At 31.4% G+C, this 15,174-nt stretch overlaps 1 protein-coding gene across 1 annotated transcript in view; it reads left to right on the forward strand.

Annotated features, from left to right (window-relative positions):
- The window catches only part of LOC135128993 (lachesin-like), a 75,992-nt gene extending 61,446 nt beyond the window's left edge, over positions 1-14,546 (forward strand). The window contains exons 4-10 of the mRNA XM_064056076.1: positions 5,397-5,555; positions 5,624-5,752; positions 13,390-13,527; positions 13,856-14,005; positions 14,055-14,105; positions 14,159-14,212; positions 14,274-14,546. Of these exons, the coding sequence (XP_063912146.1) occupies positions 5,397-5,555; positions 5,624-5,752; positions 13,390-13,527; positions 13,856-14,005; positions 14,055-14,105; positions 14,159-14,212; positions 14,274-14,395 (803 nt within the window). The 3' untranslated portion in view covers positions 14,396-14,546. The remainder of the gene's footprint in view (positions 1-5,396; positions 5,556-5,623; positions 5,753-13,389; positions 13,528-13,855; positions 14,006-14,054; positions 14,106-14,158; positions 14,213-14,273) is intronic.
- Positions 14,547-15,174: the final 628 nt, after the last annotated feature.

The raw sequence follows: 15,174 nt of genomic DNA on the forward strand, positions 1-15,174 counted from the left end.
TTCAAGATAAAAAAATTTAGGAGGTACCGAGATGTCTTTGTGTTTTTCTCCGATATTTCAAGAACTATTACAATATTAACAAAATATTGATAATCCTAAGCAAACTTCTGGTAAGCTACACATGTTTTTCGATTGATTTGAGCAACTTCAATTTTCCAAAAAAAATGATGAAGCGCCAAGATATATTTGCCTTTCTCTCTTTTGTTCCAACAAGTGCTGCAACAGTTTTGAGAAGATTTTGGATAAAGTAAATATCTTTCTCACTTGACTTGAATAACTTTAATTTTTCGAAAAAAAATGGTGGAGCCGCCGAGATATTTTTTTCTCTATTATTTCCCAAACTGTTGCAAAAATAATTTAAAATTCGTGATATTGATAAGATTTTGGTTGAGACAGACAACTTTACAATCGATCTGATAAAATTTTATTTTTAGTGAACAATTGTGCCAAAATAAATTTTGATTTTTCTCTGTTATTTTAACAAATATTACAGAAATAATTAATGATTTATGTTCCCAAGCACATTTCTGATAAGGCAGCATATTTTTCGACTGATTTGAGCGATTTAAATTTTACGCAAAAGGAAATGGAGGAGGCGCCAAAGATGCAATAACTTTTTCCTCTGTTATTTCAGCAACTATTACAAAAATAATTACAAATCGTGAAGATTTCGGATAATATGGAGATCTTCTCCGGTCGATTTGGGCATCTTTAATTTTTAGAAAAAAAATGGTGGAGGCGCCGAGAGACACATGCCTTTCTCTTTATTTACTAGCGAACTATTAGAAAAATAATTACAGATTTGCGATCCTGAGAAGATTTCGGATAAAATAGAACTTTTTTGATTGATTTGAACAGGTTTAGTTAAAAAAAAAACGAAATAAAATTGGTTTTTCTCTACTATGTCATAAACTATTAGAAAAATAATTACAAATTCACGATATTTACGAACAATTTGAGCAACTTTTTCTAATAAAGGGTGGAGGCGATAAGATAAATTTGCGTCTCTCTGTTATTTCAATAAAAATATTACAACACTAATTGCAGCATATTTTTGATAAAATAAATATTTCTTTCGATCCATTTCGACAACTTTTGTTCTTGTAAAAAATTGGTGGGGGCGCCTGTCTTTTTCTTGTAATTTCACGGACGAGAACAAAATTAGAGAACATTTCGTATGAAATAGGATTCACGATCGATTGGTGCAATTTTTATTTTTTTTTTTTTCCTTCTAAAAAATGGTGGAGGCGCCGGGATAAATTTGCACTTTGCTACGTTATTTTAACAGTATTCCAAACATAATTTACAAATTCGTAATACTGAGAAGTTTTATGGTGAGCTAGACATCTTTGTCGATCGAGCTATGTAAACTGAATGTTTCTTAACAAAACGGTTGGGGCCTGGATCACAGATTCGTTGTCCTAAAAATGTTTGGGATAAACCAGATATCCTTTCGATCCATTAGAATAATTAGTGTTTCATCTGTAAAAAATGTGGTCGCGGCAACATACATTTGGGTTTTACTTTGATACTTTAACAAGCATTACACCAATAATTTATTATTTGAAAAAAAATGTTGGATGCGACGAGGTTAATTTCTGTTGTTTTCTCTGTTAGATATTTCAAGAAATATTGCAAAAATACATCCTTCATAACCGAATTGAGCAAATTTAATTTTTTTTTAAATGGTAGAATCGCTGAATAAATTTGTGGTTGTCTTTGTTATTTTAATAACTATTACAGCAATCGTAGATTCGTCATCCTAAGATACTTTGAATCGATTTGAGATTTGTTCATAAAAAATAGTAGAAGTGTTTAGATAAATTTAGGTTTTCCTTTAATATGGCAATAAATATTACAAAAATGATTACAGATTTGCGATTCTAAGCAAATCTTTGATAAGAAAAATTGTGGAGGCGCCGGGAAAAAATAGCGTTTTCTCCATTATTTTTTTTCAGGAAAGTGCAATTATTTTTATGTTTTAGAAGCATTGTGTTCTATATTGGTAGTTTTGTACTTCCCATATATTGTATGATATCAATATTGGGAAAACAGTAACGCGACAATAAGCTCTCAGTGATCGAAAAACCGAAAAATTGAAAAACTGAATTATCGAAGAAACAAGAAATTTAAAAATCGAAAAATTAAGAAAAACAGAAATTGAAAACTTTCCAAAACTGATAATGTTCAAAAAATTGAGAAATAGAACACATAAAAAGTCGGGAAATCTAAAAATTGAAAAGTGAAAAAACTTTAAAAATCGAAAAATCTAGATTGCAAATTTAAAAAACATTTAAAAATTAGAATATAAAAGAATTGAACAATCGAGAAATCGAAAAATCTAAAATTTAAAATATTGAAAAATCGAAATATCTAAAATTTGGAAAATCAAAAATTTAAAAATTGAAATACAGAAGAACTGAAAAGTCGAGAAATCATAAAACTTAAATTGAAAAATCTAAAGTTGAAAAAACGAAAAACTGAAAATCCAGAAGTAAACATTCGAGAAATCGAAAAATCCAGGACTCGAAAAATCTAAATGTCGAAATACTAAAAAATCCCAAAACTCAAATATCGAAAAATGGAAAAATAGAAGAAAAATTGAACAATCAAGAAGCGGAGAAATTAAAAATTGAACGAAATATCCAAAAAGTAGGAAGATAAAAAATTGAAAGATTGAGAAATCGAACAGTCAAAAAGCCAAGTCGAAAAACCGCAACTTAAAAAATCCAAAAATAAAAAAACTAAAAAATCGAAAAATTTAAAAACTGAAGAACTGAAAAATTGAATCTTTGGAAAGTCGAGAAATGAGAAAATTAAAAAATAGATTAATTGTCAAAATTTGAAAATCAGAAGTCGAAATTGGAAAATTGAAAAATCGGATAATTGAAAAAGCGGAAAATAATAACCCGAAAAACTGACAAATCAAAGCATCGAAAAATTGAAAAACTGAGACATCGAGATATCGAAAAATTGAAAGATTGAGACAGCAAGGAGTCGAAAAATCGAGAAATCGAAAAGTCGAAAAATTAAGAAACTGAAGTAGGCCAAAATCGAAAAATTGAGAAGTTAAAAATGAAAAAACTGATAAATCGAGAGAATGAACAAAATATCGAAACATCCGCATCTCGATAAATCGAGCCCCAAAAAATTAAAAAATCGAAAATATAAAAATTCGGAAAATTGAAACATTAACATATACAATAACTGAAAACTCGAGAAATCGGAGAATCTAGAATGTTAAAAACTGAAAAATTAAAATATCGGAAAGTTGAAAAATTGAGAAATTGCAATTTAAAACAGTCTAAAAATCTAAAATTTAAAATATTGAACTATTAAAATATTGCAAAATTGAAAAATTGAGAAATCCAGACATCAAAAAATCAAAAAATAAAATTCGACAATCGGAAATTTTAAAATCGAAAAACTGAAGAATCGAGAAATCGAGAAATTGAAAATGCAGTATTAAAAAAAATGAAAATTGAAAAATCGGATAACTGTAAAATCGAAACATCGAAAAATTGGAAAATCGAGAAACTGAAAAGCCAAAAAGTAAAAAATCGAAATCCGAGAAATCCAAAAATCGAACCATCGAAAAATTAAAAAACTGAAACATCGAGAAATTAAATTCGATAAATCGAGAAATCAGAAAATTATAACATCGAAAATTTTAATATTTGCAAAATTGAACAATTGAAATATTCATAGAACAACTGAAAACTCGAGGAATCGAAAACCCTAGACTTTTAAAAATCTAAGTATAAAACAGTCGAAAAATTGAAAAATTTAAAGTTAACGAAAAACTGAAAATCCAAAAAGGAAAAAACCGAGAAATAAAAAGATCCAGGAGGCCAAAAATCAAAAAGTCGAAAAATATTAAAAAATGCCAAAACTGAAAGAAATATCCAAAAAAACTAAGAAATTAAAACTTAAAAAATCGAAAAATTGAATAATCGAAATTTTGGAAAGTCGGCGAATGGGAAAATAAAAAAAAATACTTCAGAAGTAGGAACACTGGAAATTTAGAAACGTCAAAATTTGAAACAAAATTGAAGAGGACAAAAATTGAAAACTCGTATCATTGAAACATCGGAAAATTGAGAAATCCGAAAGTTAAAACACCTTGTGTTGTTTTCGAAAAGAGCGGATTATACTCTATTCTTCCAGTAGCGCCACCAACATTGTCCGCGAGGATTTAAATTTGGTCACAAAATAATTGAAATTGCTTCCAAATTCAATTGCTCTTAATTAAAAAAAATTAAACTGTAATTTCTTCATTAATTTGTTCCACAAATGCGAAACTAAAACGTTTATTTGAGTTGATTTTCTTAAATTTGACACTTGTCCAAATTAGAAAACTCGTTGTCAGTAAAAAAAAAAAACAAAATACTACGGCTATTTTCGCAAGCGACTTTTCGGCAACCAGGGGTGGTCTGGATGACGTGGGAGCAAACTTGAGACAAAAAATGGGGTCGATACGTTCCAGAAAATCTGGGTACCTCGGTGGAGAAAAAAAAATTTCGGACTTGATTTGACCTGACCTGACTTGACCTAAGAATATCATGTCCACGAACATCGGCACCTTGCAATAAATAAACTGAAGTAATAAATTAATTTTGTTGCAACTCTATTGCTAACTATTAATAAAATGACAACAATTGTGAATTGTAACAACTGAACATATTTAATTATAGATTTATTTAGATTAAATATTGAATTACGTTATGCTCGTGTGACGCGTCCATCAAAATAACAATTTGTGATATTATATGACCGATAATTGATATTGAAATATCAACAATCAAGTTCGTGGAAACAAATGTATTAAATGTAAGTGGTTATTTCACCCCGTCATTCACGATTATTTTTTCAATAAGTGTTTAGAGTGAAGCCTTATGGCTCATTGAATGCTTGTATTTACGTAAAATGATTTGTGTATCTTGCTTTTTTGTTACTTGGAATTCTTGATACGGATTTATCGACACACTTATTACTTCCCTGGCAATTCTTTCCTACTAGATCTAAGTCCACGATGCGATAACGCGAAAACCAGTCATCTAAAAAGAGGTCATACTTAAAAGCTCATTTCTCGTTCTACTTGCCCCGAAAATAGAAACAAAAATCCAATACCCACGACCAAATAAAATCTTATCTCATCCCTCAAAGTTTTAAAATAAAGGGTGCAGCGGTCCGATCACGATCGTTTCGAGATATGTTACTCTAGCCGTTTTTTCTCCAGGAGTATTTGCCTTTGTCGGCTTTAGACTATATATCTTGTCGGAGAGACATCCGCCTCGCCGAGGAGCTCCAAGCATCACCATTGATGTTCTCAAAGCAATGTCTTGGTGATTTATTTTTCTAAAATTAAATAAAAACCCTTTGGATTTTAATTCCAGTTTCGCCGGATATTCTGGATTTTCCGACAAGCGCGGACATCGTGGTGGATGAAGGGGCCGACGTGTCCCTGCGATGCGTAGCCAGAGGCTCTCCGGAACCGTCAATTTTATGGAAACGGGAAGACGGACAACTGATACCATCGCGAATGAAAATGGAAGGTGCGTAGAGTTTTTGTTTGAAATTGGTGTACTTTAATCGGCGAGTTGCCCATTTTTTTTCATATTAGCGGTTAGCGCCAGCGGACCCACACTTAATATATCGAAAATTAAAAGGGAACATATGGGACCCTACCTCTGCATTGCTTCCAACGGAGTCCCTCCCTCGGTCAGCAAGAGGATTATGGTTATAGTACAGTGTGAGTAGTAGGGTTAATGTGGGTGTGAGTGTTATTGAGTCATTCCGTATGAAATCTCGCAGTAAATTTTGTTAGAAAGTCGATTCAAAGAGGAGCAACTGGTAACTGGTAAAAGTACACCTCCGCTTTTTTGCAGTAAAAATTTAGCAATGAAGCCGTAATCGATGTGGTGGTGGGTGGGAGTGTGCAAACAAGATTAAATTTAATTTAGCATCAATGTAACAAAATCTCCAATTAACCACCTTCACCATTTGTATTTGTTAACAACTGACTAAAAATAACAACAATCATTTGACATTGCAAACTTTTTTTCCAAAGTTCTTACCGTTATAGATTTTCGCGACTTCATAAATCAGGCTAACCATTAAAGTTTTCTAATTGACAGGAAGAACACGAACTTCTCTCTTTAGCTTTGTGTAACTTCCGAAATTTAATTTGGTGAATTATGTTTTACTCTTCAAACTTAACAACAACGTTATAATTAACGGTAGCGCTTTTGCAACAAACTTGTTACATTTTTTATAACTACGATTTACATTTGCGTGTAATTACGGTAATTAACAATCGTCGGATATAACCCATTGGTATAATTTTATCACGAGTTCCGCGTAGCAACCCGTAAAAACATTCAAAGCGTTTTAACGTCGAGATCATGTACTGGAATATTTTCAGAGTCAACGGCTTTATGAAACGATTAAAAATCCTGACAAAATGAATAAAATATTTTAATAAAATCCAACTAAAATCACTTAATCTCAAATTTTAAATGGTTCAGTGGGTAATGAAGTTACAAACTAAATAAATTTTATAATCTGCATTATTAGTGGATGCGGCTATTCCTTAGGCACAATTAATTAAAAGTTTCTAGTTTCAACACAAATTTGTGAACAAATAGTGTCAAGTTTTAAAAGTTTGTTTAGTTTTCAAGAAACAATGCAATAGAGAAACGTTTCGGTTTAAATCCTCTTAGAATTTCAATTTAAGGAGTGTAACAAATTCGTAATAAGTGATTTTCAGTCTGAACTTTCATTCGGTTCTTTGTAAAATTTTCAAAAAAACAAAAATAATGGCATTTCAATAAATCTTTTTTCAAATTGTTTAAAAAACCATACAGAAGTCGTTGAAGATCCTTTCACGCTCTTTAAAAAACACACTAGGGAACCCTAAGATCGTTTAAATTCTTTTAACGACAAAACACCAGGAGTCCACTAATTTTTTTTCAGAAACATAACAAAATAAAAGCGGCTCGAATTTTTTTTTCAGATTCTTAAAAACAAGACACTACATGCCCTACACATTTTTCAGATTTTTTTTCAAAAATCAAATATCTGGAAACTTTTGAACTTTTTTCTAAAATACAACACTCGGGGCTTCCCCGATTCTTTCAAGAAGAAAACACAAGGCGCCCACAAAAATTTGTTCAAAGTCTTCCAGAATCAAAGGCCCCAAAAATCCCTACAGGTTCTTAAAAAGAAGACCCTACAAATCCCCAAGATTTTTTTAGTGTCTTTCAAAAATAAAAAAATTCTTTCGCAATAAAAAAACTAGGGGACTACAAGATACTTTGAAGATTTTTCTAAAATAAAATAACAGGCATCCCCCAGATTTAAAAAAAAAATTTAAACAAAACTCCAGGGCTCCACAGTTTCTTTCACAATCTTAAGAATAAAAGTTAGGAGACTCCAACATTTTTTAAAAATTTTTCAACAATAAAATACTAGGTGTCTCGGAAACTCGTAAAATTTTTCTAAAATAAACCACCTGAGATACCTAAGGTTCTGCTACATCCTTAAAAAAATAGGCTATCACTTAAAAGAAAAAGGCTGGGAGCACCAAAATACTTTTAAGGTATTTAAAAAAAATAATAGTAACAGGAATTCAGGAGATACCTTCAAAAATTTTATAAAATCAAACATCAGAGGCCCACACATTCATTCACATTTTTCAAAAAGCTGCAGAACCTCAAGATTTTTTCAAGATTTTTCAAAAATAAGTTACGAGTGGTCCCCGAAATTTTTTGAATTTATTTTTTCAACATTTTACATTCTTAAAAAAAAATTCCATGGACCCTAAGAATCTTAAAAATTTTTCTGAAACAAAAATACCAGGGATTCCAAGATTCTTACACATACTGAAAAAATGAGAGTCTAATGATCCCAAGATAGCTCCAAGGCTTTTCAAAAATAAAAGATTAAATATAACCAAGATTTTTTCAAAAACAATTGTTTTAAAAAAGTACACATTCTTAAACTAGATTAGAAGACCCCAAATTTGATTCACAAATTTTCAGTAATATAATAATAGAGGTCCTCAATTTTTTTCAAAAATGTTCTAAGTCAAAATACCAGGGGTTCCCAGATTCTTTCACATTCTGAAAAAAAGCTATTCTTTCAAGATTTCTCAAAAATGAAATACCTGGAAATTGGTTCAAAATGTTTCTAAAATAATACTAGGATATCTCTAAATTGTCTAAACATTTTTCTAAAAAAAAAACTCCCAGAAGTCTCCAAAATTCTTTCACAATAAAAAACCTCAAGGACTACAAGGTAATTTGAAGATTTTCCTAAAATAAAATAATAGGAATCCCCTAGATTAAAAAAAAATCTAATACAAAACAGGAGGGCTCCAGAGTTTCTTTCAAATTCTTAAGAATAATAACAGGAAGTCAGGAGATAGCTTCAAAAATTTTATAAAATCAAACATCAGGCGCCCACAGATTCCCTCACATTTTCTATAAAAAGGAGGCTACCGAAGCTCAAGATTTTTTCAAAATTTTCCAAAAATAAAATATTAGTGGCCCTGAAATTTTTTATTTTTTTTTTACAAGATGTTAAGGATCGTCGAAGTTTATTCACATACTTAAAAAAAAGGTTCTTTAGACACTAAAAACCTTTCAAAATTTCTCGGAAACAAAATATCAGGAATTCCAAAATTCTTCCATCACTGAAAAAAAAAAATACAAGGTGTCCCTAAAATTCTGTCTTAATTGGAGGCCCCTGAGATTTTTTCGTATTAAAGAAAAGACACTCGGGGACCATAAGATTCTTTAAAAATTTTTCAAAAATAAAACACTAAATGTTACCAAATTCTTTTAAAAATTTTGTAAAACAAAGCACGAGAAACTCTTAAGACACTTTCACATTCTTAAACTAGACTAGACCATAAGTTTGGTTCAAGATTTTTCAAAAATATAATAACAGAGGTTCCAAAAATTTTTTTAAAACTTTTCTAAAACAAATTCAAGGGGGTCCCAGATTCTTTCACATTTTGAAAAAAAGAAAGTTATTCTTGAAATATTTTGCAAAAATAAAATACTAAAAATTCTGGAAATTCTTCCAAAATGTTTCTAAAAAAATTCAAGTGTTCCTCGAGATTTTTTCAAAATTTTTCAAAAATTAAATTCCCTGTGTTCCCGAGACGCTTTCAAAAGTTTCTAAAAAAACAATCTAAAGGCCCAAGACTCTATCAATATTTTTCAAAAATTAGATATTAGAAGTTCTCTAGAATTTTTAATCATCTAAAAAAAACCTGTGAGATTCCAAAATTTTTAGAGGTTTTTCAAAAATAAAATACTAAGTATTCTGGAAATTCTTCCAAAATGTTTCTGAAAAAATACCAGGGTTCCTCAGGATTCTTTCAAAATTTTTCAAAAATTAAATTCTCAGTGTTCTCGAAACGCTTTCAAAAGTTGCTTAAAAAACACTCTAGAGGCCCAAGATTCTATCAATATTTTTCAAAAACAAAATATTAGGGGTTCTCAAGATTTTTAATATGCTTAAAAAACCTGTGAGGCTCCAAAACTTTTTAAAGATTTTTCCAAAATAAAATACTAAGAATTCTGGAAAGGACACTCCAGAGGCAATATTCTAAAAAAAAAACTGTGAAACTCCAAAACTTTTTAAAGATTGTTCAAAAATAAAATGCTAGGGACCCCCGAGACATAAAACGCTAGGAAACTTCATGGTTTTTCACGTACTTTAAAAAAAAGGAACTAGATTCTTTCAGAAATTTTCAAATAATTAATAGGGTTTAACGAAATTCCTTGAAAATCTTTCTAAAACAAAAAACCAAGGACACTGACCAATTTTTCGCCTTCGTAAAAAAACTAGGGATCTCAATATTCTTTGAATATTATTAAAAAATAAAATACTAGCTATCCCTCAGATTCTTTCAATTTTTTTCTAAAACAAAACATCAGAAATTCTTCAAGGATTTTTCAAAATTAAAATACCATTGATCTTGGAAATTCTTTCCAATTTTTTCTAAAAGAGAAAAACAACTTCGGGGCCTGTAAAAATCTTTGGAAATTTTTCGAAAATAAAATGCTAGATACTGCCGAGATTCTTTCAAACTGTTTCTAAAAAAACATCGGTGCCCCCAAAATTCTATCAAAAATTTTCAAAAATAAAGGTTATTTTAAAATTTTTCTAAAACTAAACAGCAGGTTTTGTGAAGTTTTAATTTTCAGAAAAAAAAGAAACTGAGACTCGAAAAGTTTATCAACATTTTTCAAAAATAAAAGAGTCTCAGAGATGGTTTAAAATATTTTCTGAATCAAAAGACCAGGTCTCTTCAAAGATCTTCCACATTCTTAAAAAAACAGGACCGTTAATCGTCTTATACAAAGAAAAGTAAATGTATTAATTAAAAAAGAAAACCACCAGACAAGCCCCACCCATTCGTCTCGATCTCAATCGTGATGAATTTTTCATTCATTGTCACACCGAGGGGCGGAGCGTAATTGCAAAATCGATATTTCCCTATAGAAATTTACCATTTTAACATTGTTTAAGTTTTTTATTGTGAAAAGATGGCTAGGTATATTAAGAAAACAAAAGAAAAAATATAAGCCCCACCCACCCGCCCTATCCCTATGCTGATGATCTCTTTTATTCGTCGTAAGCCAAAGGGCGGAGCTTAATTATAAAATCCTTATTTTTCTATGCGAAACTACCATGTGAAATCTGTTCTTAAGCAATCGTGTTATACAAAGAAAAGTAAATGTACTAATTAAAAAAGAAAACCAAAAGAGAAGCCCCACCCATTCGTCTCGATCTCAATCGTGATGAATTTTTCATTCGTTGTCACACCGAGGGGCGGAGCGTAATTGCAAAATCGATATTTCCCTATAGAAACTTACCATTTTAATATTGTTTAAGTTTTTTATTCTGAAAAGATGGCTAGGTATATTAAGAAAACAAAAGACAAACTATAAGCCCCACCCACCCGCCCTATTCCAATTCTGATGATCTCTTTTATTCGTCGTAAGCCGAGAGGCGGAGCTTAATTGCAAACTCCTTAATTCTTTACAAGAAATAAAAAACGTCTTTTTGAGTGTCGTGTTATTCAAAGAATACTATGTATATTAAGAAAAAATTAAAGCCAAATATTAAGCTCCACCCATCCCTGCCCTGATCTAAATAGTAATGAAATTTTCATTTGATCTAGGGGCGGAGCCTAATTGCAAAATACATATTTCCTTAAAAAGTTTACCATTTTAAACGTGTTTTGAGTTTATAAGAATAAAAAAAGTCATTACAATTGAGATCGGGTGGGTGGGCGGGGTTAATTTTTTTTTTTTCTTAATATACATAGTATTCTTTGAACAACACGATACTCAAAATCATGTTTTTCATTTCTTGCAAAAAAAATAAATATTGTGCAGTTAAGCTTCGTCCCCTTGATTTACGGCGAATAAAAATGTCATCACAATTGAGATAGGGCGGGTGGGAGGGCTTATATTTTCCCTTCTTGTTTTAATATGTATAAATATATATTTCGTAACATGAAATTTAAAACATCTTTAAAAAGGAAAATTTGTATAAAGAAATACCTTTTGTACAATTAGGCTTTGTCCCATATTTACAAAATCCATGTTTCCCTGTAAAAATGTACTATTTTAACCATGTTTTAAGTTTCTTGTTGCGAAAAGATGGCTAGGTATATTAAGAAAACAAAAGACGAAATACAAGCCCCACCCACCCGCCCAATCCCAATGATCCCTTTTATTCGTCGTAAGCCGAGGGGAGGAGCTTAATTGCAAACTCCTTATTTCGCTACAAGAAATAAAAAACGTGTTTTTGAGTATCGTGTTGTTCAAGAATACCATGTATATTAAGAAAAAATTAAAGCCAAAGATTAAGCCCCACCCATACTTGCCCAGATCTAAATATGTAGTAATGAAGTTTTCATTCGTTGCTAGATATAGGGGCGGAGACTAATTGCAAAATCCATATTTCCCTACAAAAATTTACCATTTGAAACGTGTTTTAAGTTACTATGAATAAAAAAAATCATCACAATTGAGATAGGGTGGGTGGGCGGGGTTTATATTTAGCGTTTTTTTTACGATTTTTCAAAAATAAAATAATGGAGATCCCCGATACTCTTTCAAGGATTTTTTAATACAAAACACCAACAAGCGTCACGATTATTTTATATTTTTTAAAAAAGAAGCCACGGGACCTGAAGATTTGTTCAAGGATATTAAAAAATATGATACTAGTGGTCCCCGAATTTTTTTCAAAATTTTTCTAAAACAAAACATCAGAGATCCCAAGATTCTTTCACATCCTAGGGATTCCAGGATTCTTTCAAAATTTTTCAAAAATAGAATACTTGTTGTTCCGGGTTTTTTAATATTTTTCCCCAAAACAAAGGACAAGGAACAATGAGATTATTTTATATTATTAAAACAAAAACGCTATGAGACTAAAAGAAATATATTTAGACAAGACTTCCATTGTTCCTTAAGGTAAACAACGCAATTCAACCAAAGTATTCATCAAACTTGAGTAATTTTGTGGTTTTTATTTTTCACTTAACGCCTACATTATCTGTCTAATAAAATTGACCACAGACGACAGACCAGGCGGAAACGGAAGTACTGCTTTTTCATGCCCTAGAAGTTATAAATGTCAAGAAAACATGAAATTAGTCTTATTAAAAGTACGATGATGTCACCGTATTATCTATCACTTGTCAGAAGTTGCAGTAATAATAAATTACTAATGTGTTTTAATAATATCCGTAATATCAGACAAATTAAATAAAATTAAATGCAAATTGAACCTGTTGATTACAGTTTCGCTGCACCGTCCTATCGATTCGATCGGCTTTTTATATTGAATGACACATAATGCATGTGTGACGTGTGATGACACTCTTTGTTGTATTCCGTGTCAATCCTGTAACACGTAATTCATGATAATTATATTCGGCTATCGATGAGCTAAACACTACATAAAACGCATAATTCCCCACCTGACTCGATTAGATTGTACATATTTTAGAATCGCGTTAATTTATAACGAGGTGTACCGATTTGAACGACAATATCAAATTCTATATACTATTATAATTTATAAGCATTTTTAGAAGTTGCACAAGTCGAATCGAAGCAGGTAAAATAAATGTTTCAGTCTTTTTAACAAGTTTCCTATTCCCGTCGTTTACGAATTCAGTTTGATGTCTTTGGTTTAATTATAACCTTAAAAGTTAATAAGACGTGCATATTTAATGCCTCGCAGTTAGCAACATTGTCAACTATTTTATGCGGCGAGAAAAGTTTCGGGATCAATAACTGTTAACTTGAGTTGGAAGTAGGAGTATTGTTATTAAAATTCTGTTTGTGACAGTTCCACCCTCCGTGTGGATTCGGTACCAGTTAGTGGGAGCATACGACGACCAGCAGATCACCCTCGAATGCCATTCCGAGGCATATCCGAAATCCATCAACTACTGGACTAGAGATAAAGGAGACATCATTCCTCACAGTGGGTTCCTAAATGCTGGAATAGTAACTCTCGTTAATCCGTCGGTCTTCAGTTCGTTAAACCAACAGCTAGTCGTTGTTAATGATCAAGAACAGGGGTAATAATAATAACTTGTTTCGTTCGAACCTCTCGGGAAACTGAGAAAATTAGTGGCAACAATCGACCAACATCGATGTATTTTCGATACGAGATTTGTGGTGACGAAGACGATTAAAACAGTTCTAAACAATTTTTTAAGAGTGGTTCCAGTCGGATTAATGGGAGTCTACTCTAGCTGAAAATCTCAATTTCGGTAATTTAATTTCGTTTTCATGGACGATTTTTTCAGGCGCAAAATACGTGCCGGAGATCATCGACAGCGGTTACACAGTGCACATGAAGCTGACCATCAACCATCTGGGAGAACAAGACTACGGGATCTACAAATGCATATCAAAAAATTCCCTGGGTGATACGGATGGAACAATAAACATTTATAGTGAGTTTTCGATTTTTATAGATTCCTGGGGTGAAATGTGTGTTTTCAGGAATTTCTAATTCCACCCTGAAGAACAGTTCGATCTATTTCAAAAGCAAAGGTATAAAGAGTATTTACGTTTTTCTAAACTATTTCGAGAACGTATTCTTTCAGGTCCGAGAAAAGAGGCGAACGATGTAACTTATCAAATAGGTTCCACTGAGAAAGGTAACAATGGATTAAATATTTTAGTCGTCCGGAAAGTTTATTTCATTTTATTATGTTCCAGACCGCGCCGACTTGCTATTTCTTGAAGATGAATTTTACAGTTGTGCTCATCAACTTGGCGTCTCGCAAATGCTTACGATTCTGTGGTTACGTGTGCTTCTATATTGCATAACATTCGTTTAATGTGGTGTATCCCGATAAGAAAACTGTAGAATGATGATGAAATGTAAGTAGACTTGAATATTACCAACAAACGTTAACATTAACCCGCTGAAAATTTTATCATGTAAGGGACTTAGAAGTAAGGGCTATTTTTGTACGCTTATTTTAGCATAGGTGGTAATAAAACTTTTATAACAACACGTTTTTAAACTTCAACCCTACCTTACCGTACCCAAAACAAATACATTTTTAACTATCAGATTGGATTATCTTTTTAACGAAACTAAGTGCTAACTTCCCCACGACTCAGACCTTCGCAGGGCTAATCTAATTCGGCTCTTTATCTCTGCTGTTTGTGCCACCAGATCAATACTTTTTACGACTTACTACCTACTATACCGTAAATCTAACCATGAATAAACAGGTACGTATGTTGTAATTAAACGAAAGCAGCAAAAAAGTAAATTTTTGTATTTATGTGTTATGATAAAAAAAATAAACCACAGGATGGTGAATGCCGTTATAGACGTAATATCTACTTAAAAATAGATAAGCAATTTATTTTTTGTAGTCGTTTCTGTAGAGATGAAGTTAAATATGTATTTTCAGTAAACGCCAGCTGACCTCATGCACCAACTGTTTGAATAACTAATGTAATTTCAAACATCATAAAGATTTAACGATTTTTTTTGTTTGTTAATATATCGACTTCCAGTTGCTTTCACGTTCACTGCTGTACCTATAACGTTTATTAATATGTACATTTACTTCACTTTTTTTTTAAAGCATAAGTGATAACG

Source organism: Zophobas morio, unplaced genomic scaffold, assembly GCF_036711695.1.
Source record: "Zophobas morio isolate AGI-343-1 ecotype UQ-CSIRO unplaced genomic scaffold, CSIRO_AGI_Zmor_V1 ptg000014l, whole genome shotgun sequence".
Classification (NCBI taxonomy): domain Eukaryota; kingdom Metazoa; phylum Arthropoda; class Insecta; order Coleoptera; family Tenebrionidae; genus Zophobas; species Zophobas morio.